The sequence below is a fragment of the Macaca fascicularis genome, chromosome 11, assembly GCF_037993035.2.
Source record: "Macaca fascicularis isolate 582-1 chromosome 11, T2T-MFA8v1.1".
Taxonomy (NCBI): domain Eukaryota; kingdom Metazoa; phylum Chordata; class Mammalia; order Primates; family Cercopithecidae; genus Macaca; species Macaca fascicularis.
Window position 1 is genome coordinate 115,113,536 of NC_088385.1, and position 20,991 is coordinate 115,134,526.

The window sequence follows — 20,991 nt, forward strand, 5'->3', positions numbered from 1 at the left end:
GAATGCCCCAGGGTCAGGGGAAGGGGTGGATGGGGACGGTACAAAGAAGCAGAAAATCTGAAATCTCCAAGAGCCCTTTATTTCCAGCCCCTCTGTGGTTTATGGTCACCAAACCAAGCCTCCCTTAATCCAATTAAAATGGACTTGTTTATGCTTATCAGCTCTTTATTTGGTTTGTTTAAAACGTGCAAATTACCCAGAGGCCTCTGCATTGCCTGAACCAAAAGGCATCCATAAGACTATTAAGTTAAATCCAATTACTTGCAGCTGGAACTTGAGTCTGGCAGAGCAGAACAGAAGTGGGGGAGGGGGAGGCAGGATTTGCTGGAGAGAAAGGAGGTCCTTCGACCCGCTCACTGAGCCTGGCTCCTCTCAAGCATTTTCTGAATGTGGGTGGGAGAAGGCAAAGAGAGCCCATTTGCCATAAGCCGGACAGTGCAACCTGCACTATGTCATCTAATTATCTCAGTAGCTCCACAAGGTGGGCACTATTGGACCCATTTTGCAGATGAAAGAACTGAGGCTCAGAGAAGTGAAGCAACTGTTCCAGAATGTCACACAGCTAGAAAGTGGGAGAGGCAGGATTGGCCCCTCTGCCTGGAATCTTGGAATGTCAGAGATCAAAGAGTCCCGAGAGGCTGTCTGACCAAGAGGATGGCTCTGGCAACACACCAAGTTGAGTCTCCACATCTGTAAAACATGCACAACTGTGGCCACCTCCCAAGTTTTGGGGAGGAGTCAATGAAGTAATGTGAGTCTCAAGAGGAGGACTCGGCGAATAGTAAATGCTTGTTATATGCTAACTTCCAATAACTTCACTGGTGTCAAAACTCATCTTCTTCCCTTTCCCTTTCCATATTTTTCAGAAGGGAAGGCTGAGATCCAGATAGGAGAAATGACCTCCCCAAGATTGCACAAAGACCCTGGGACAGAGTTAAGTCCCAGGACTTAAGCACACAAGTCCTTGCCTCCTGGTCTGGCATCCCATTTCAGACCCTGTGCTGCCTCTTCATTTTGAAGATGAGGAAACTGAGGTACACAGTGTAGAAACCAATTGCCCAGCGTCACTGGGTTCAGTGTTGAGCACAGTAGCTTGGTAGCCACAGTGTCCTGGGCATGGTTGTCCCTTAGCTGTGTTGCTTGGGCACGCAGCCTGACCTCTGTGAGCACCCGGTCCTCCTCTTTAAAAATGAAGCCCATCACTCCTGTCCCAGTGAACCTGTAGAGTGGGATGAGGTCAGGCAGATAAAGCCCTATGTAAGCCAGAAAGTACCATTCAGAGACCCACTACGAAGAGCATCACATACAGGACATTTGGGGAACAGCTTGAGCATCTATTTTCTTAGTCTCCAAAGGCTAAGATGGGTTATTAATTCCTGGCAATCCTCAGACACAAGGGGCACACAGAGCACAGGAGAAGAGGACAGATGCCCAGGGTTCCAGGCAACACTAATCCTACTACAAATGCATTAAGAACCTTAGGGAATTGCACCCAGCACACCCTTTCCAGGGATATTTTCCAATTCTGTCCCTGGCCGGTCCCCAGGTTCTCAGAAGTCTAGTAAGCAACTCCGCATAAGTGAGCAGAAAAATTGTGTGCAACTGAACAGGAACCTGAGTACAGCAATACCAGGCTGTCTATGGATGAGATTCTTTGTGTTGCAATGATCAACATCTGGAAGTCAGACGAAGCTGTGTTCAATGCTCTCCTTCGTGTTATCTCACCAGCTGGGCCACTTTGAGCAAGTGATGTCACCTCTCTGAGCCTCCATTTCCTCCTCTGTGAAAGGTGGAATAATTGTTCATAATGATTGAAGAATTTTTGATAATTATCTTAATAATGATCATTTGGCTTTTTATTCTAGCATTTAAGATCCAAAGCCTGTTGGGAATAGCAGAAAGAATTTTAAAAAATTGTATCTGATGACTCTTCTGGAAATTATGAAGGAAGTCGTATAGTTTCAAGTGCATGATCTTGTCCAACCGGCCCCCAGAGTTCATGCGTATGGGAGGAAAATAAGATTTGTTATATAAGAGAAAGAATGATGTGATATTCTGTTTCTGACATGCAAAATAGAACTGTGCAGCAAGGCTATCAACTGAAGCCATGCTATTGCCTTGAGGGAGGATTTTCCAGCTTTTATTCTCTTCCTTTGACACATGACAGCTGAGCCAGAAAAGCTTGGCTTCTAGATTCTGCCAGAGTGAGGAACTGACTGCCTTCCATCTATAACTTTGGAACTTACCATTAGATGGTAGGAGAACGTTACAAAGGGAGATGCAGAGAAAAGCTGACCCTTTTCCAGAACCCAGGGTAGTGAAAGAATAAGAGGAAGGGGATTCAGGAGCAGAAGAGCAGATTGGCCAGCTGTGCTTGCTTGGTTTTCCCTCTCTCTTTGTTCCAGGTGCACAGAGGGCAGGAGAGGCTCTCTGGATCACATCCCCACTTCCCTGGCTTTCTTGGGCCCCCTCAGTTTTCACATGACATGGATGTGGGGTTGACAGTCAGCAGGGCAGCCATGGGACAGGGATGGGTGACCTTCAAGCAACCATGCCCACCCTCCTGGGATGCATCATCTCAATCAAAGCTGGATGGAGGGTGCTATGGCTTCAGTGTGTCCCCCAAAAGTGTATATGTGGGAAACTTAATCCAACAGTGTTGGGGGATGGGATCTAATAAAAGATGATTGGGACATGAGAGTAGAGCTTTCAAGAATGGATTCATGCCTTTATTGATGGAGCAGATAAGTTATAGAGGCAGTGTTATTATAAAGCCAGTTCAGCCCCTGGTGCCTCTCTGTCTTTTGTGTTCACTTCTTCCTTCTGCCTTTCCACCATGGGATGACCCATGCCAGATGCCAATGCCATGCTCTTCAACTTCCCAGCCTCCAGAATCATGAGCTAAATAAATTTTTGTTCATTATAAATTGTCCAGTCTTGGGTATTCCGTTATAGCAACAGAAAAAGGACTAAGACAAACGACAAGGCAGGGGAGCCTTGAATGACAGGGTTTACACATAGGGGAGCCCAATGGAAGCTTGTTGGCCAAGCCCAGAGTAAGCTCCCTCCATCCATTGTGTTCTACCACCCGTGGCATGGCAAGCAGCACAGGGGAGAACAGAGGACCCTAGGTGCTCCTCACTCCTCCATACTCTCCTAGGACCATCAAACCATGCCTACCTTCCATATGCCCAAAGCCTCCTCAGGAGAAAATTGAGGAGGGCAAAGTTTCAGAGATGAGTCATATGTTTATCCATAGGAGATTTGCCTCAGGAACTTGTAAAACTATCATTAGGACAAGTATTTTAAAACTGGTTTGTATCAGTTTGCTAGGGCTGCTATACCAAAGTGCCACAAACTGGGTGGCTTAAACAATGGAAATTTATTGTTACAGTTCTGCAGGCTGCAAGTCTGAGATCAAGCTGTTGTTAGCAGGACTGGTTCCTTCTGAGGACTATAAGAGATTTGTCCCAGACCTCTCTCCTTGGGTTGTAAGTGGCCATCTTCTCTCTGTGTCTTGTCATGCCATCTTCTCTCTGTACGTGACTGTGCCCAAAATATCCTCTTCTTATAAAACCATCGGTCATAGTGGAATCAGGGCTCACCTCCATGGCCTCATTTTAAGTTGATTCCTTCTGTAAAGACCCTATCTCCAAAGAAAGTCACACTGTGATGTATTGAGAGTTAGGCTATTAACATATAAACTGGGAGACAGGGGATACAATTCAACTCATAACAGGGGTATAGCTTAATTTTTAAAACTTTCTTTTTTTTTTTTTTTTTTTTTTTTTTGCCAGTGTAGAGTGTGTGTCAGAGAGGGAAGAGAAGACCAGATCAGCTACAGACAAATAAAATACATTTTCTTCACACAACCAAATTGAAGCAAGCATTAAACATGCAACCCAAATACATAATTTAGGCAGATTTGTGCAGTCTCCTGAATCAATGGCCTGGATTAGATATGGCCCCCCAGAGATAACAAAGCAAATGCAATCCTGTAGCTTCAGTTTTTGAAAAAAAAAAAAAAAAAGGAATAAAACATTACAACAGCAAGAGCTAGCAATTTATTTCTTTTTTTTTTTTTTTTTTTTTTCTTTTTTTGTGGAGACAAGGTATTGCTATATTGCCCAGGCTGGTCTGAAACTCCTGGGCTTAAGTGATCCTCCCACCTTGGCCTCCCATAGAGTTAGCAACTTTTTAATCATATAGTTTTCCCGACCGCATGATAGACTCTATAAATGGATTATTTTGCAGAATCCTCATGCAACCCCACGAAATGTTTGTATTACACTCCCAATCTTACAAATGGGAAAACTGAGGTTCAAAGAGGGAGAATTATTTACCCAATTATAGTAGCTTGATTCCAGAGCCTGTGCATGTGATCACTGCCTGCCTACCATCCTCTCTTTTCCAAGCTGGCTGACCTCTTCTTAAAGGTTCCAGAGAGCTCTTCCCTCTGCTCTAAGAGGGAAGGAGGGACCCAGAGGCTGGGCTAGTGTGCAGAAAGCCTGGGTTAGTTAAATGTGCTGGCTTCCCAGGGCTGAAGCGTGGGCCCTCAGAAACTCAGCTGTACTGGAGCAAGAATCCATCAAGGAATTACAACAACAAAAACAATCAAAAGGAACTAACCTAAGTGTCTATCAATAGGGGATTGGCCAGATAAATTGCAAAACTCCTACTATGTCTATTAGGCAATCACTTGAATAACCAAACCTGCATAGAGGAACATTTAGTGAATTTATTTTTTCAAATGAATAAAAATGTTATAAAACAGAGTATCTTTTTTACTAGACAGATAGATATTAAAAGATATAGACATATAAACTAGACTTTAGATTATAAACTAAAATGATAATAGCACTTATTCCTGGGTTCATAGTTAGTTTTCCTTTAATCTTTCTTTCTCTCTTTCTTTCTTTCTTTCACATTCTCTTTCTTTCTTTCTTACCCTTTTATCTCTTTCTCTTTCTTTTCCTTCCTTCGTTCCTTCCTTTTCTCTCTCCCTCCCTTCCTCCCTTCTTTCTCTTCTTTCTTTCTTTCTCTTTCTTTCTTTCTTTCTTCTCTTTCTCTCTTTGTTTCTCTTTTTGCTGGTTTATATATACTAAATTTTTTGCCAAATATGATGAGCTAATATAAAGAAAAGAGAAAAATTATTACTCTCAGGGGGTAAGGCATTCTGATTTTCTGAGAAATAAGTTCTTACTTTTTAGGAGAGCCCACCCCACCAAATACCATAATTTTGCTCAGATCCAATAATTTATGTTTTCTCCTAACAAAAATGTGAATCCCTGGCCTGAACAGGTTGGTCATTATTTTTTTAAGTGTCTCCTGTCTCCTCTGTAGGAGACACCACTCAGTGCCTATCCCTAACCCATTCCCCTTCTTCCACGTAAATGAAACCCTGATCTTGTCTGAAAGTCCACTTCTTTCTCATGTGTCCCCTGGGGGGGATCCTGATTGGTCTAAGCCAATCTTCTTTCCTTATCAGCAATTGGTTTGCCAGTAACCATGTGACCCAGTTCTGGCCAAAGAGGTGTGAGGGGAGTTCTGCTAGGGGGGTGGGCGGGGGGCAGGTTTCCTTGCAACATTCTGAAATAATGGCTCTTCTGCTTGATGCCATGGGCAGCTGCAATATCTGATACTGTGAATGCCATCTTTTGACCAGGAGATATGTCATTTTGGGGACAAAGCCAATCCTCTGAAGACAGAGCAAACAGAAGGAAACACTCTGGGTTCATGCCAATATTCAGCTGCTAAGTTCTCAACCTCCAGGCATTCTTAGTATGCAAATGAATGCACTTTTCCTATAGATTCTACCATGTTGAATGAGGTCCCTCTTACTTGCAGTCCAATGCGTTCTAACTGAGATAATCTTATTTCTTCCAAATTTTTCTTGGTTTATGTCAAACTGTGATTCCTAAGATAAATGTTAACTAGCATAGGGTATCAAGAGTTTTATTTGTGTAATGTATATTCCTAGCCTTTAAAGATATACTAATTTTCTGTTTCTCTGCTTCTCAAGTTTACAGAGATTAATGTGTCTAAACCAAAATGTAAGAAGATGACTGAGCAGTTGAATGAAATGGAGAATCCCATCGTGGAGTGGGAAACAGGGGCATGGTCACATCCAAGTTTTTGCCATGTCTCACCACTAATGTATTGTAAGACTAATTTTTCATCAGAGATCCTGGGATGGGCTTGACAATACTGATTATAGGGCTTTTTATCTCTGACATGTTAAGATTGAACCAGCTGTTTCCATAGATCTATCTACATCTGTGAGGATTCTGTGGCCAGGAGACCGAGACGAGGTTTATGAAAGGATGGTATGCCCAAGGAATTCAGGAATCAGAAAGTGGTGACATTTCAGATTCTAATAAACTGCAAAGCCAATCATCCCTATGGGGAGAATGGAAGAAGCTAGGGAGCCTCCACCCATTCTCTGTTTCTTTATCCTTTAACCTGCCTCGGTTCCTGCAATTTCACCTTTGGCATGCCATTCACTTGGGTTAAGCAGCATCATCTTTTGCTGCTTTTTCAAAGGAGGGAAAAGCTATTGGATTAGATCACTTTTCTGTTTTGAGAATTCAGGGATGGGGGAGCAATTACTGACAGGTGCATCATAAAACCCAGAATCAATCTCGACTCAGCAATCCCTAGCCAAAATGTGAGTCTTCTCTAACTCCTGGCAGATTCAAGACTTTATAACACAAAGTCTTTCTCTTTGTTCTGTCCTAATTCCTCTGTATCTAATTTATTTAACTCAGCAAGGTTATGTAGTAAAAGAGTATAAACCACACAGTTATACAGCCATGGGTTCAAATCCCAGCTCTGCTGCATGCCAATACATTATAAGATTCATGAAGGTCAGGATGGCATCTGCAGCTGTATCCCCAGAGCCTAGCATATTGCCTGCCGTATAGTAAATGCTCGATACAAATCAATGTGTAGATTCTGTGTGGTTCTGGGAAGCTTACTTGTTCCCACTGAACTTCACTTCTTCTCTTCTTCGTTTCTTTCTTTTTTTTTTTTAACTTTTATGCAAAATCTTTATTTGGAATATGTGTGTTACTGAGCAGACCAGCCGCCATCCTGAAATAGCAAGGGTATTTACATTGTGCAGATAAATATAAGAGCTCCTTGAAGACATTCATCTGTGCTTGGCCAGTATTTTATCTGGCACTTTGCTCTGCTTCTTTCTTCCCTGTGCCTATTATTCTTCATGCACCCTCACCTCTTATCACCTTAAGACATCCTGTACCACCTGATCTGCAGGCAATGACTGAAGCCAACAATCAGCCATTACTAATTGTGTCTTTCTGGAACCCATTCTCCCTGCCTTGGGTATTAATGGTGCCTAAAGAAAGAATAAACAGATGAAAGTTTCTGTGGTTAGCTAGCCATGGTGGTGCACATGTGTAGTCCCAGCTACTTAGGAATTTGAGGTGGGGAGAGCACTTGAGCCCAGGAGCTCGAGGCTGTAGTGAGCCATGATTACACCACTGCACTCCAGCCTGGGCTCAAGAGCAAGACCCTGTTTCAAGGGGGAAAAAAGTTTCTTTGGCATTGCCAAGCCCTGTCTTCACCAAATTTTAGACGTTTTTTTTTTTTTATTTAGTATTTCATTTTATTCTTCTACATATAAAATCAAATGGTCACTGGATTAGTAAACTTGAAAACCTTCTGTGTGTATTGACCATAATCTTAACTACTGTATCCTTGAAATATGGTATACATTTTTTATTAAAAGTAATTCACTCTGATTTTTATTAAATCTACTTGTCAACTGGGCGCGGTGGCCCAAGCCTGTAATCCCAGCCCTTTGGGAGGCCGAGGTGGGTGGATCATGAGGTCAAGCATTCCAGACAAGCCTGGCCAACATAGTGAAACCCTGTCTCTACTAAAAATATGAAAAATTAGCCAGGCATGGTGGTGGGCGCCTGTAATACCAGCTACTCGGGAGGCTGAGGCAGGAGAATTGCTTGAACCTGGGAGGCAGAGGTTGCAGTGAGCGAAGATCGTGCCACTGCACTCCAGCCCAGACGATAGTGCGAGACTCCACCTCAAAAAAAAAAAAAAAAACTACTTGTCAGGAGCTCATTGCTTTGCTAGTGTCCACTGATCAGCCGGAGATAGTGATGAATGGCCTGTTTGCATTTCTTGAAAGAAGATTTCCATTCTGCTGCTCAACACAAGTTTTCTGCCTTCTTTAGAGACTGAGGTCCATCCTATGGTTTTCCTGATTCTGGAGAATGGCCTGCAGCCTCCCACTTAGGGCTTGACTGTGTTCATCTAGTCCATCCCAGGGCTGGAAGGGATGTCCCTCGTGGTCCACAAAGGTGACCCAGCAGTGCCTAAACTTCCAGAGGTCATGATGGAGATTTGGGTCCCAGCCCTCTGCAGCATGCACAGCCCCTCATATCCTGGGAGGTAATTATAGATGCGGGCAACGAAGATGTGCAGGCTCACACATCTGTTCTCCCAATGAAATGTAGTCACTTGCTGGGCACAGCTGAAGCAGGTACTCCAGGAGATGAACCAGGTGACCCTGTAGCACTGAGCCCGGTCCAGCTTCCAAAAGGAAATCAGGTACAGGAAGTACTGCTCTGCATGGAAATCTTAATAGCAACTGAGATTATTCAAAGCCTGGTTAGGTAGGATGCCCTTGTGCTGGTCCAGAGGGACCCAGGTGTCATTGTCATGGCACTCCACCTTGTAGCACAGGTAGGTCTGATGCTGCCCAGAGACTGAAGGGTCATTGGTAAAGTTGTAAGTGAATGTGCCAGGATCCATCAGGTGTCTGGGAATCTCCCCCAGCATACTGTGCAGTAATGCATAATTTGTATTCAGTTGCTTCCAAGGATCAAATAGCATCCTTTGGTTGTACACAAATTTGTCCCAACAGTGTTGAAATTCATCATAGTTCATGATCGTCATGCTGGCATGTGGACTGTTTTTTCTGACACCATCTGTGAAGCTCCTCTTGGTAATCTGGTTCCCAGAAGTAGTAGAGGTGGGCAACAAAGATGGTCAGGGTGACTTTGCCATTCTTGACCAGGAACTCTGCCACTTTTCTGCATACTCTGGGCAGGGACTCCGAGAGACGTATCAGATGACCAGGTAGTCCTGATCACGATGCAGCCTTCAGTTGCAGAACCAATCTAGGAATCTCATCTCTGGGTGGTGTTAAGTTTGATAGACCTGGCCTCCAAAGATCCTTGTGTCCTTCTTGGTTTTCACTTTGTGGCACAGCCAGGTGGTGTTCCAACCTGAGAGGATGGATCTGTTTTCAAAGTTGTAGTAGAATGTGCCTGGGCACATCCACTCCATCGGGTTTCTGATCTGAGGCTTCACGCGCAGCCTTCTTGGCAGGGTTGTCCTGACCGTGATCTTTGTCTGAAGTTTGTACCCCGCCCCCACCTCAGAGATGTTTCTGCTTAGCTTCTCTGACAGTGAGGCCTCGAATTTCAGCTGACCCAGCATTTCTTCGTTTCTGAAGACAAGGTGGTTTTACCATTCAAGCTTCTGATGAGGGTGAAATAGGTTGACCACTGTGGAGTTCCCTCTGGCTGCCTGTCACCATCCCTAAAATCCCATCACAAGTCAATCCTTCCCAGTCAGGCTCTGGTGCCCAGGCAGTGGGCTGGGCATTGTAAACTGCCTGCCATCAACCAGGCCATCATCTGCCACCAGACAAGGCTGAGAGCCTCCATTCCACCTCCCTCTGTGTGCTCTGGCTCCACAACCAGTCCCAACATCTGGAGGCAAACTGGAGACTTGTTCAGTCATCCGCATATTGCTCTGAAGGTGGCAAACATCTGCAAAAGTGGAAACCAGGCAAAGATATCCTGGATCTGCCTCTTTCTGTGTTAGGCGTCTGGGTCCCACGGGGGCCCCAGGGATTTGGCCGTGCATTGGTGTCTTAGCGTCATCCAGTGCCCAGCACAGACCTTAACACCCAGTTGATTACTCTATGATTTCTAAGTGAAGGGATAAACACAGGAAGTTTGTGGTCACAGTGGTACCAGCCAAACCCTTAACAGAACCCTGGTCCGGAAAAGAACTACAAAACAATATGAGGAGGAGGGAGGCATCTGGTTCCTTATTTTCGGACTGTAATAATTCAGACAACAGGGAAAAGAAAAGGCCAAGGGAGGTGGAAGCACTTAATGGAAACCTCCTTTGTCCGTGATTACTCTTTTTATATATATATATATATATATATATGGTTTTTTTTTTTTCTTTTTTGAGACATGATCTCACTCTGCTGCCCAGGCTGGAGTACAGTAATGCAATCTTGGCTCACTATAACCTATGCCTCCCAAGTTCAAGCGATTCTTTTGTCTCAGCCTCCTGAGTAGCTGGGATTACAGGCATGTGCCACCATGCTCCGCTAATTTTTTTTGTATTTTTAATAGAGACAGGGTTTCTCCATGTTGCCCAGGTTGCTCTCGAACTCCTGGCCTCAGACGATCTGCCAGTCTCAGCCTCCCAAAGTACTGGGATTGCAGGCGTGAGCCACCGCGACCAGCCTGTGATTACTCTTAATAGCACAAGTAAAGAACTGTGGCTCCTCCACTTCTGAACTAAGTAACCTGTGACCTCAGTTTCCACGTTGGTGAAATGAGGAAAAATCCCAGTCTCCCCAAGTTTCATTGAGACAGGAAAAAAAATGTGAAAATACTTTGGAAATGGTGTGTTATAAAAGTGATTGTCGTGAAACTCAGTGATGATGATGATGGCAAAAATAATGTCAGCTTATGGTTATGTCTTCATTGATTCAACCAGAAGTTATGAGCAGCTTTTCTGGGCTAAGCACTGCTGGGGATACAATAAGATAGCCAAAGTCATTGCCATCTTGCTGTATCCGAGTAGGGGCCAGACTTAAGGCCACTAAATACACACATGATAACATGATTTCAGATGGCAGTAACTAATATAAAGAAAACACTAATACAAAAAAAGGGATCTGATAGGCAGCAAGCGGGGATGGAGGCTACCTTAGCATGGCTTGTCTAAGGAGATGGCACCTGGACTGAGACCAGAAGGAGGCAGACAAATCAGTTATGCAAAAGGAAGAGGCAAGTGGGTCCAGGAGCAGCAGGAACAGCAAGTGCAAGGGCCTGAGGTGGGACCAATCTTGGTGTGTTGTTGCTGTTGATCTGTTTGTTTTGTTTTGCTTGTGAGAGGCGGAAAGGATCACCTAGCTGGAAAGCAGCATGAGATGAACTGAGAGAAGGAGGCGGTAGCCGATCCCATAGGGGTTTTGATGCCATAGTAAGGGCTCTGGATGACTGTATTCTGTGATAAAAGCTCACTCTGGCTGCTTCCTACAGTGTGGGTTGAGGGAGCAAAGACAGAAGTGGGGAGGCCAGAGAGGAGGCCAGTGCACGTTCAGATGAAAGAGCCTGGCACCTGCTAAACGCTAAAGTGCGGCAGTCTCATTGAATCCTCACAGCAACCCTGAGAGCTGCAAACCTTTCATGCCCTTTATCATACAGAGGAGAAAACTGAGGCTTCAGAGGCATTGAAGAGCTTGCCCAAGGTCACAGAGCCTAACTCTAACCCTGCCTTTAGCTGACGTAGATAGTAGAGCTTGGATTCAAACCCTTGCAGTCTGATTCCTGAGCCTACCTGACCCCGTGTCATAATCATCAAAGGCCCTTTGAGTCAGGTGGTGAGGCCGGGGAGGCCCCCAGGAGGGCTTAGTCCTTCCTGAAACTCTGCCACTTTGGATGGACGCTGCAGGAGCCACTGCCCTCTAAAACGCTCTCTTGAATCAGGGACAAACCCTCAGACCTGGTTCTGTCCTGCCACTACCTGTACCAGTGGAGGTGGAACTCATTTCTGCAGACATCATGAATTATTTTATTTTTAAAAAGACTTTTGCTGAGGCATAACTTACTACAGTAAAATGCATTTATCTTCAATGTACAGATAATTGGGTTTTTTCAGATGAACCCCCACTCCCCACCTCTTACCCTGTGTAACCACTATCTAGGTCAAGATGGGGAGCATCCCTCACTCATATTCAGCACAATCTTTAAAAGTAACATTTATGCCCCCAAACAAAGCATGTCTGCCCTGCAGCAGTTTTTGCCAAGATCTCCCGCCTCCCCTTCAGCCAGGATTCTGCTGGAAACTCCTCAGGGGAGCCCAGACCCTGGGCAGAAATCTTTTACAGCAGATTAGCACCAAAGCCCTTGTCAATAAACTAAGAAGTGAAGCAGGGTGGCTTGGTGAATGCTCTGGTCTCTGGGGTGATGGTGTTTTAAGAGTGACTCAGATGAGCATTTTCACACACCTCTCATCTCCCGGCAGTCAGTGAGGCAGGTGGTCTCCATCGTATTTGCAAACAGGTCTCAGTTTCACCATCTGTGAAATGGAGGAATGGGAAGGGACAAACTTGAGGAAGTAGAGTCTTTTCCAAACTCAAAAACCCTAAGAGTCTCAGGGTTGTGAGAAAGTGACAAGCCCATTCAAATGCAATTTCCTTCTCTCAAGGTAAAAGCAATTCCTCAGACTCCCCCACTCCCACATCCTCAAAATTTGACATGGGAGAGAGAATATGTGCTTGTCCTCCTCCTCTCTCCAGGGAAGGGTCTCTACAGAGGACATTTTGCATTTGCACTTTTCTGGGGAAAACAGCAGGAGCTTTCGAGATAAACATACTGGGATTCCAATCCCAGCTCTGTCACTTACCAGCTGTGTGGCATCGGGCAAAGTCACTTCACCTCTCTGAACCTCAATCTCTTCACTTGTGTATGGTGATAGCAATAGCCCCTACCATGGAATCCTTGTTTCAAGGATTCAATGAGATAATGAAACTGGAGAGCTTGCCCAAAACTTAGACAAGGCTCAGTTAATATTTGCTATTATTACTGCTGTTGCTGTTTCTTCATCTTTGAGCACAAGGGAAGTGTTGTATAGACTTGTGCTTCTTCCTCCCTTACCAACTGTCATCTTGCCCCCACCTGTCTATTGTCTAGATATCTAGAGCAGTAGCTGCCTGACTTGTCTGGGGGTATCCGCATATCCCAGGGGGAGAGACTTCTGGAAGATTCCCCAGGACAGAACTCAGGTGACCTCCAAGATTCAACCTCAAGTCCAAGTGCTTGGCATCTCATCTGTATAAAGTCCCCACAGCACAACCTGCAATTGCAGCTTAATACGCCTCTGTTCCTTTTAGGTTAATATATGTATTATTTATAGGGCTTTATTATGTGCTCAGAGGGCTCCCCTGAGAAATGTAATTGTGCATTGGGAGGTACATTTGAATAATATTTACAATTAATTTCTGACAATAAAGCAATGTGCAGAGGCCTCTGTGCAGCAGAAATGGGCCCTGGGTTGGTTTCCCACTAACCACTCCCCTGAGAAAACTTGGGTAGCTTTTAAATATCTTTCCAATAGTCCGTTTCTCTCCACCATCACCTCTGGTTACTCAGTCCAGATTCCACCATGGCTTATCTGAGGCTTCAGCAGCCTCCAGGCTTCCCCCGCTGCCCCTCTCCAACCTGTCCTCACCAGAGCAGCTAGGGGCATTGTTCCAGCATGCAGATCTGAGGTCAAGGCTAAAGTGAGCTGCGATCATGCCATAGCACTCCAGCCTGGGCAACAGAGTGAGACTCTCTCTCTCTAATGTGTGTGTGTGTGCGCGCGTGTGTGTGTGTGCGTGTAACATTTACTGGGGTTGTTTTCCATTGGGGGAAGTGTATAACTTTGATCATTGGCTGTCTGTTCCATAAGTCAATGAATGAGCTCAGGAGGACAGGAACTGTGTATGTCTTGATCATCTGTCTATATTCAGTGCCTACCACAGAATTAGGCAAAAAGGAGGTGTTAAATGTATTTTAATGGAATGGATGAATGGGTGGATAGATGGTTATGTAAGTGAATGGGTGAGTGGATGGATGGCTAGGTGGATGTTGAGATGAATGGCTGGGTGAGTGGATGTCGGAGTCAGTGGGTAAGTGGGTGGATGAGTGGACGTTGGGGTGGATGGGTGAGCTGATCTTGGGATAATGGGTGGGTGGATGTGTGAGTGGATATTGGGGTGAATGAGTGGGTGAATGGGTGGGTGGATGTGTGGCAGATATTAAAGTGAATGGATGGTAGATGTGTGAGTGGATATTGGGATGAATGGGTGGGTGGATGGGTGGTGGATATTAAAGTGAATGGATGGTAGATGTGTGAGTGGATATTGGGATGAATGGGTGAGTGGATGGGTTGGGGGATCTTGGGGTGAATGGGTGGATGGGTAGATGAATGGGTGGATAGGTGAATGGAGTGAATGGGTGGGTGGACAGGTGGGTGGATGTTAGGGTGAATGGGTTGGTGAAAAGATGAATGGATGAATGTATCACAGGAGCATCTGTCCTTGGGTCACTTGATGCAGTGCCAAAGAGTCTAGACCTGGCCATGAGGAGGCCTGGTTTGTGTCCCTTATCTGCTATGGTTTGCTATATTATCTTGGGTGAGTAACTACCACTTTCACATCCTCAGTTGCTAGAAAAGTAAAATAAGTGAAAATAACTTTTTTCGAAATGCAAATTTCTTGGAGCTCAAAGGTTTGGGAATGGCAGGTGGGGGACTTCAGGGCTTCTCCTGCTGCCCACAACATAGCTCTGTGACTTTGCACTGGCCGCGTCACCTCTCTGAGCCTCAGCTGCTGCTCTGTGAAGTAAGTGGGGAAGGCAATAGGGAAGTGAAGGCAGGACCCTCCAGAACTGAGTCACACACTCTCGCTTCAGTCTCTTTATTCGAGAGAAACTGTGTCCTCAAAGGGAGGAAGTAAGCAGACCCCATGCTGAATTATTTCACAGTAGAAATAGTAGATTCCTGTGGTCCTAGATACCAAACCCAGCAGCAATTTTCCAAACCCAGGATTTGGTAACCATGGGCCTGGGGCATCCCAGCCCCAGCAAGAGCATAACATGTTAAGGAGGAACAAGAGATCGTGGCAGGGCAGGAGTTGAGGAATCACCAACCACTTCCATCCAAACCAAACACCACCTCGTTTTGCAGAGTCCTCAAGGGAAGCTCTCAAAACCTCAGTTCCCTCATCTGTGAAATGGGAGATATCTGGGCAAGATGAGTTTGAAGGTCCCTTACGGGTCTCACGATTGGATTCTATCTTCTCCCACCCATCCAGGCTCCCAATCCCACCAGAGCTGACTCGGGGTTCCAATTTGAGCCAATCCCTTCCCTTTGTCAGTGCCCACTTTCCTCACCCCTTCTGAACCTCGCTGCCAGAATATCTGTGCCTCTTTTCTGGAGGGGGACCCCAAGAACCTGCAGGGCTCTGTGTGACCTGGGAATTATCTAAGGCTGGCAAAGGCATCCTGGTGCCTCAGGCCCTTCGTGTTCTTGCTCTTCCCTGCTCCCTGTCCTTGCTGGCTCAAGGGTCAGCTGGAGATGGTTCTGAAATCCAATTCCTCCCTCTCTTTTGACTTCCATTCTTCTCCTCTTCTCTCTTTCTTTCTTCCTCCTCCTCCTTTTCCTTCTTCTTCCCCCCAACCTCTCCTTTCAAGGGCTGAAGAAGTTGGGCATGCAGGCAGCTGACCTGATTCAAAGCCCAGCTCCATACCTCACTAACTGTGCAACTCTGAACTACTGAAATCTGCTCTTGAAACAGAAACTCACTTTCTGCACCCCCGCCCCCACCTTGCTATGATGTCCCCATCTGCCAGGGCCAATTTGAGGTTTCGATGTTTGTGCCTGAACTATCAGAAGTACTTCATGAATGCCAGATCCCTTTCCTTCATCATCATGCTCCGGTACATTTCTGTCCCCTCTTCTGTCCCTCCCCTAACCTCAAACACTGTCTTCTTTTCTTTTCCCTCTACCTCTTGTCCTCAAAATCCCTCAGCCCACCCACCCCACTCAGGAGGCAGGGCTAAGTAAGGCCCCATGGCTGAGTCCTGGGCCCAGAGAGAAGGCACTAAGTGTGTTGGTTGCCTGTGCAGCAATGCAAGTGAGCACACTTTGCACACTGCAGGGATGATATATGCATGACCCATGGAGATGCTCACGTGAAGCTGTGGGGACAAGACTGTATGGGACGTTAAGGCTGCATTTAAGTACTTGACAGGAACCTAAGTCAGAACAGGAAGACCAGCAGAGCAGCCAGAAAGAGGGAGGCCAGACTCTAAGGAGGAAAACAGCTGGTATGAATTGTGCTTCTGTTTATCAGCTTTTCCAATGACAACATGAATTCCTGGCTCCCCCAGCCTGGCCTGAACTGCCAGAAGCCCAGGAAAAGCAGCATCCTAGGAGCCAGGAGGCCCAAGTCACTGATGACTGCTGCTGTGACCTGGGACAGAGCCCGTCCCATCTCGTGCCTCAGTAAATGTGGAAAGGGGGGAAATGGGGGCCACTGAGCAATATTTAAAGCTCCCTTTTTGCTCTCAAACTGTCTATGTTCAAACTCTTGAAAGCATTCAGAGACTCCAGCTTGGGGTCAATTCAGAGCTTCCTTGTCATAGGCATTAAGGCACAATAAGAGAAGGAACAGTTTGTCTCTTAATGAAGTGTGATTCCAAACAGCCTGCGGCCTCGGGAACTCGCCCAGCGCGGGGTAGACATTGCATCTGTTCGTTGCATCTTGTTGGAGAATCAACTTAACAATGAAGGGACTTGGAAGAGAACAGAATGTGGACACTTAGGAGCCAAAGGGCCTCGGGCCCACAAGAGACTGCCTCCTGCCAGCCTTCCCTCCCCATTGCCTTGCTCTCCGGAGACACAGGAGGTGGGAGCCATGGTAGGAGGCTGTTAATTGCCATTGAAGGAGCTGGAAGCCAAGTGCATTTTCTCTGCCATGTTGCATCATTTTTGAAAACTATTTGCAAAGTTTCTTAAAGGCCATTAAGATGTTCATATTCATTTGCAGAAGAATCAATATTTTTGGTAAAAATCTCCAAACTTTTTAGGTCCTTCCCAACTCTGCAGCTTCATTTGAGTCAGGCAAACTGAAGTTCAAATCCCAGCTCTGGCAGAGACTAGCTGGGTACCTTTGGGCAAGTTACTTAACCTCTCTTAGCCTCAGATTCCTCCTATGTAAAAGGGAAGTTATAACCGTACCTAACTTAGGGTTGCTGTAATGATTAAATGAGAAAACATACATAAAGTGCATAATATGAAAAGTGCTAAATAAATGTAGGTTATCAATATACTAGAATAATCTCCACAGATAAATTCCAACTCGAAGAACAGTTTCTGGAGCCAGACAGAGCCAGGTTCAGATCTTAACTCTGCCACTGATTAGCTGTGTGATGTTGGGCAAGTTACTTTCCCCCTCTGGGCCTCAGCTATGTCATTTGTAAATGGGGCAATGACACTCTGTTTCACAGGGACGTGTCAGTATTAGATGAGAAAAGCCATGCCAGGCACCCGTATCCAGGAGGTATTTGGTGTCTGCAGCTCGGAAACACAGTTCAAGGAGTCCAGCTCCAGACTCTGTTTCAAGTGACTAAGTCCTCGGAAATACTCTTCTTCCCAGGGGACTCTCCGGAGTTGCTTCCCAAACTGCATTTTGGACCCGTCTCCAAAGGCATTGAGGAAATTAACCAGAATAAGAAGCCCCACCACCAGTGTTTTATTCTAAGCACCTCCAGCCAGAGCTGAGTGGATTAGGAAAGGCAGAAAAAATCCCTGTGATGGGGTGAGAGCAGCTGGTGAAGATGCCTGCCACAACCCCACCCCCAGGTAAGAGGGGCAAGGCGAGATCAGGGGCTGGCACCACCCTGACCCCCCAAATAGCTCCAGCCTAAAGCACCATCAGCCTGCGATGTTCTAGGGTGAGCTGCTCCATGCCTGCATCCTTTGAAGGTTCTTTTCTCCTTTCTCACTCCTTTGCCAAATCTCAAGTCCTCATTGCATCCCTCACTTGTCTTGCCCTTGCAGAGAGCCCACATGACCTCTCAGAACGGGTTATCTGTCTTCCTAGCTGATCCGAAAGCTAAATTCATGGCCTATGGAGTTCATGGGCTGATATGTCACCTTCCTCTCCCAGGTCACCTATGCATTTCCACACACTTTAACACAGGGCAGTGACTTGAAGGTAGGGTTTTCTGGCCAGCTACTGATAATAGGTATACAAGGGCCAGGTGTGATCTGCATCACACCGGGTTTGCTCTGACCTCCCCACTGCTCACACCAGGAATGGACCTTGGAGAGTGTCATTTCTGGGGTGTGCACAGTAGGCAGCTTAATCCCACTGCCCTATGCCAATCCCAGTTCATGGCAGTGCTTTTGAGAGTTCTTCCTTTTTTGCTTTGAGTCAGTCAAGGCTGGTCTCCCAAGAAGCATAAATTGCTAGTCCAAGGCTGTGTGGAACACAGCATGTTCTGTCCACTAAGAGAAAGGGGTTCCAGGCCCTCGAGTCCCAGCATAAAACACTGTTCATCCCCATGCAAAATGCAGTGGGAATTGGCGGATGCTAAAGAGGTTCTTGCCTTGATCTTCAGAAGACATATCCTTGGGTGTCCCTGGGTTGAGAGGGCCCATTGAGGGGTTCCCCGGTGAGGCTCAAAGCATGCTGGTCTCCCTCTCATTCATCGAAGTCCTCTCATTCATTGATGACATCTTGGTAAAGCTTCTATGGCTGGGGTAGGAAGAGTGGCCTGTGTCTTCACTTAGAGCATTGACCAGGCGGGAGAAGAGGGCCACCTTGAACTTCTTGAAGTCCTGACCCATGAAAACATACAGAATGGGGTTCATGCAGCTATTGGCAATGGCGAGGGCAGTGGCCAGCGGCAAACCCAGGCTGAAGACGGAGCCAGGCATAGCAGTGTGGTGGAGCTCTAGGAGGTTGAGTGTGTGGTAGGGGCACCAGCAGAAGAAGAAGGTAATGATGATGGTCACGATAATCTTGAAGGGCTTCTTGGTCTTGGCCAGGCGGTTGCGCTGCAGTTTGCAGACGATGGTGAGGTAGCAAGCTGTGATGATAAGGACTGGGACCAGGAAGCCGCAGAGGAAGCGGGTGACAGTCACCACCATGTGCCGGCTATACCCCACAGGGTCCATTTGGGAGTGAGCGGGCCACGAGGAAGACCCAGGTGTGGACAGGCTGAAGTTGTTGAAGCAGGATATTTTCCCATGCAGGTTGGCTGTGTCCCGGAAGACGAGAGATGGGGAACTCAAGAAGAAAGCCAGGACCCAGATGACCATGCAAGCCATGTAAGCCAGGCGAACGCTGCGGTGATTCTGGGACCAGACAGGGAGGAGCACAGAGATGCAGCGGTCGAAGCTGATGACAGTCAGCAGGAAGACACTGGTGAACATGTTGTGGATAAGAAGGAAGTTGCTGATCTTGCACATGGCGGTCCCAAACACCCAGTGGTAGTCCATGGCAGCATAGGTGATATGGATTGGGAGGAAGACATTGAACAGGAAATCTGCCACTGCCAGGTTGAGGAACCAGACTGTGTTCACTGTCTTCTTCATCTTGAAGGTGGCAATGATGATCACCAGACCATTGCCCAGAATCCCAAGGAAGCAGACAATGCTGTAGACCACCACCAGGAAGATCCTGGTCACCCTGGCTTCCAAGGGGGATAACTCCTCCAAAACCACAATGGAGTCTAAATAATCAGGGTATTCATCACCATAACTGATGGAAGTGTTGTAATCTTCATCCTCCATTCTCTGCAAGAGAAGACAGGGACCATTAGAGGAACCCTAGAGCTGGCTTTAAGAGGTTGACCAACACCAGCAAGAACAACAATGTTCTCCCTGACTCTGAGCAAGTCCAGTTTTGTGATTTAACCATTTCCTTCTTTGCTATTTTGTTTGTTGAACAAATGCCTCTCCGGTACCTCCTACATGCCAGGCAGTATTCTAAGGGCATTGCATCCTATACTCTCTTAATCTTCACAACAACTCAGTGAGGTAAGTAGGTAACAACTCAGTGAGGTTATGAGCCTCATCTTACAAGTGAGGAAACTGAGGCACAGAGAGCTTATGTCACTTGCCTGAAGTCCTACAGCTAGGAAAAGGCAGACCTGTGACTCGAATCCAAGCTTCAGAGTCTATCCTTTTGACAACCATGTTTTCTGCCTGCCTGGGGCCCTCTCTTCCTCTAGAGCTTAGTGGGGGAGACAATTTTTCACCAAAAAGTCCCTCAAATAATGGAAACATTGCAATAATGCTAAGTGCAATGAAGAAGAGGTACGTGGTGCTGTGAACTTGATTCCAACATGCTTCTAAAACCGAGTGGACAGCCTCGTTGTGATCCCTCTGTGCACCCAACCTGTCAGTGATCACTGGTCCCCTTTGGAGTTCAGACCACAAGGTTTCCTCACCATTCACTGTTGTGTTGTCTGCAGCTCTCCAATGTGAGTCATCAGCCAATCAGTCCCAGTACACAGCTAGAAACACCTGCAGGGAAGAAAACACAAAAAAAAGCAGCAATTGGATCCGGGTCTAAGAACCAGAGGGTTGAGTGGACCCAGCCAGAAATAAGATCTGTTTATTCTTATTCCCATTTTACAGAGAAGGAAGCAGAAGTTCAGAAAGGCTGTTACTCAGCCAAGGTTATGCAGCGAGAAAGGGATGGAGCCCCTTGAACCTAGGTCAACTGACTACCCAGGTCAAGTGCTGGACCCTTCATTCTAACCACTCCCCTCCCCCAGCACATCCCTAGCTGACAGCTGGAGTCAGGCATGAGTAAAGGAAGACACAGAGGAAGAGCATGGATGGCTCAATCCACTACCAGGTTGGGACCCAAATCCACTACCAGGGCAGGACCCAAAAAATACTGTTTCAGGCAGTGTGAGCACAGAGAAAAGAGAAGATCCGCACAGAGTACCTCCTATGTGCCAAGAACTTTTATTCCTTCTTGTTATTTAGTCTTCCTGGGGACTTTTCCAGGCAGGTGTTATGACTTTTGTGTTAAGAATTAGGGAGACTGAGGCTCAGAGAAAGAAGCATCATTCTTGCTGGACTTTCTCTGGGCCCGATGGGAACCATGAATGAGATGCAGGCTCTGAG

At 46.3% G+C, this 20,991-nt stretch overlaps 1 protein-coding gene across 3 annotated transcripts in view; it reads right to left on the reverse strand.

Annotated features, from left to right (window-relative positions):
• Window positions 1-12,237: 12,237 nt before the first annotated feature.
• Window positions 12,238-20,991, reverse strand: part of CMKLR1 (chemerin chemokine-like receptor 1) — a 55,568-nt gene continuing 46,814 nt past the window's right edge. For 2 of the 3 annotated variants that reach the window (XM_005572138.4, XM_005572139.4), the window contains 2 exons: window positions 20,304-20,379; window positions 14,743-19,647 (listed from right to left, as the gene is read on the reverse strand). In XM_005572138.4, coding sequence (XP_005572195.3) covers window positions 18,529-19,647; window positions 20,304-20,306 — 1,122 coding nt within the window. In that variant the 5' untranslated portion in view covers window positions 20,307-20,379 and the 3' untranslated portion in view covers window positions 14,743-18,528. Of the gene's footprint in view, window positions 12,376-14,742; window positions 19,648-20,303; window positions 20,380-20,991 lie in introns of those variants that run through there. The other variant, XR_006690621.3, reaches the window with a different exon arrangement.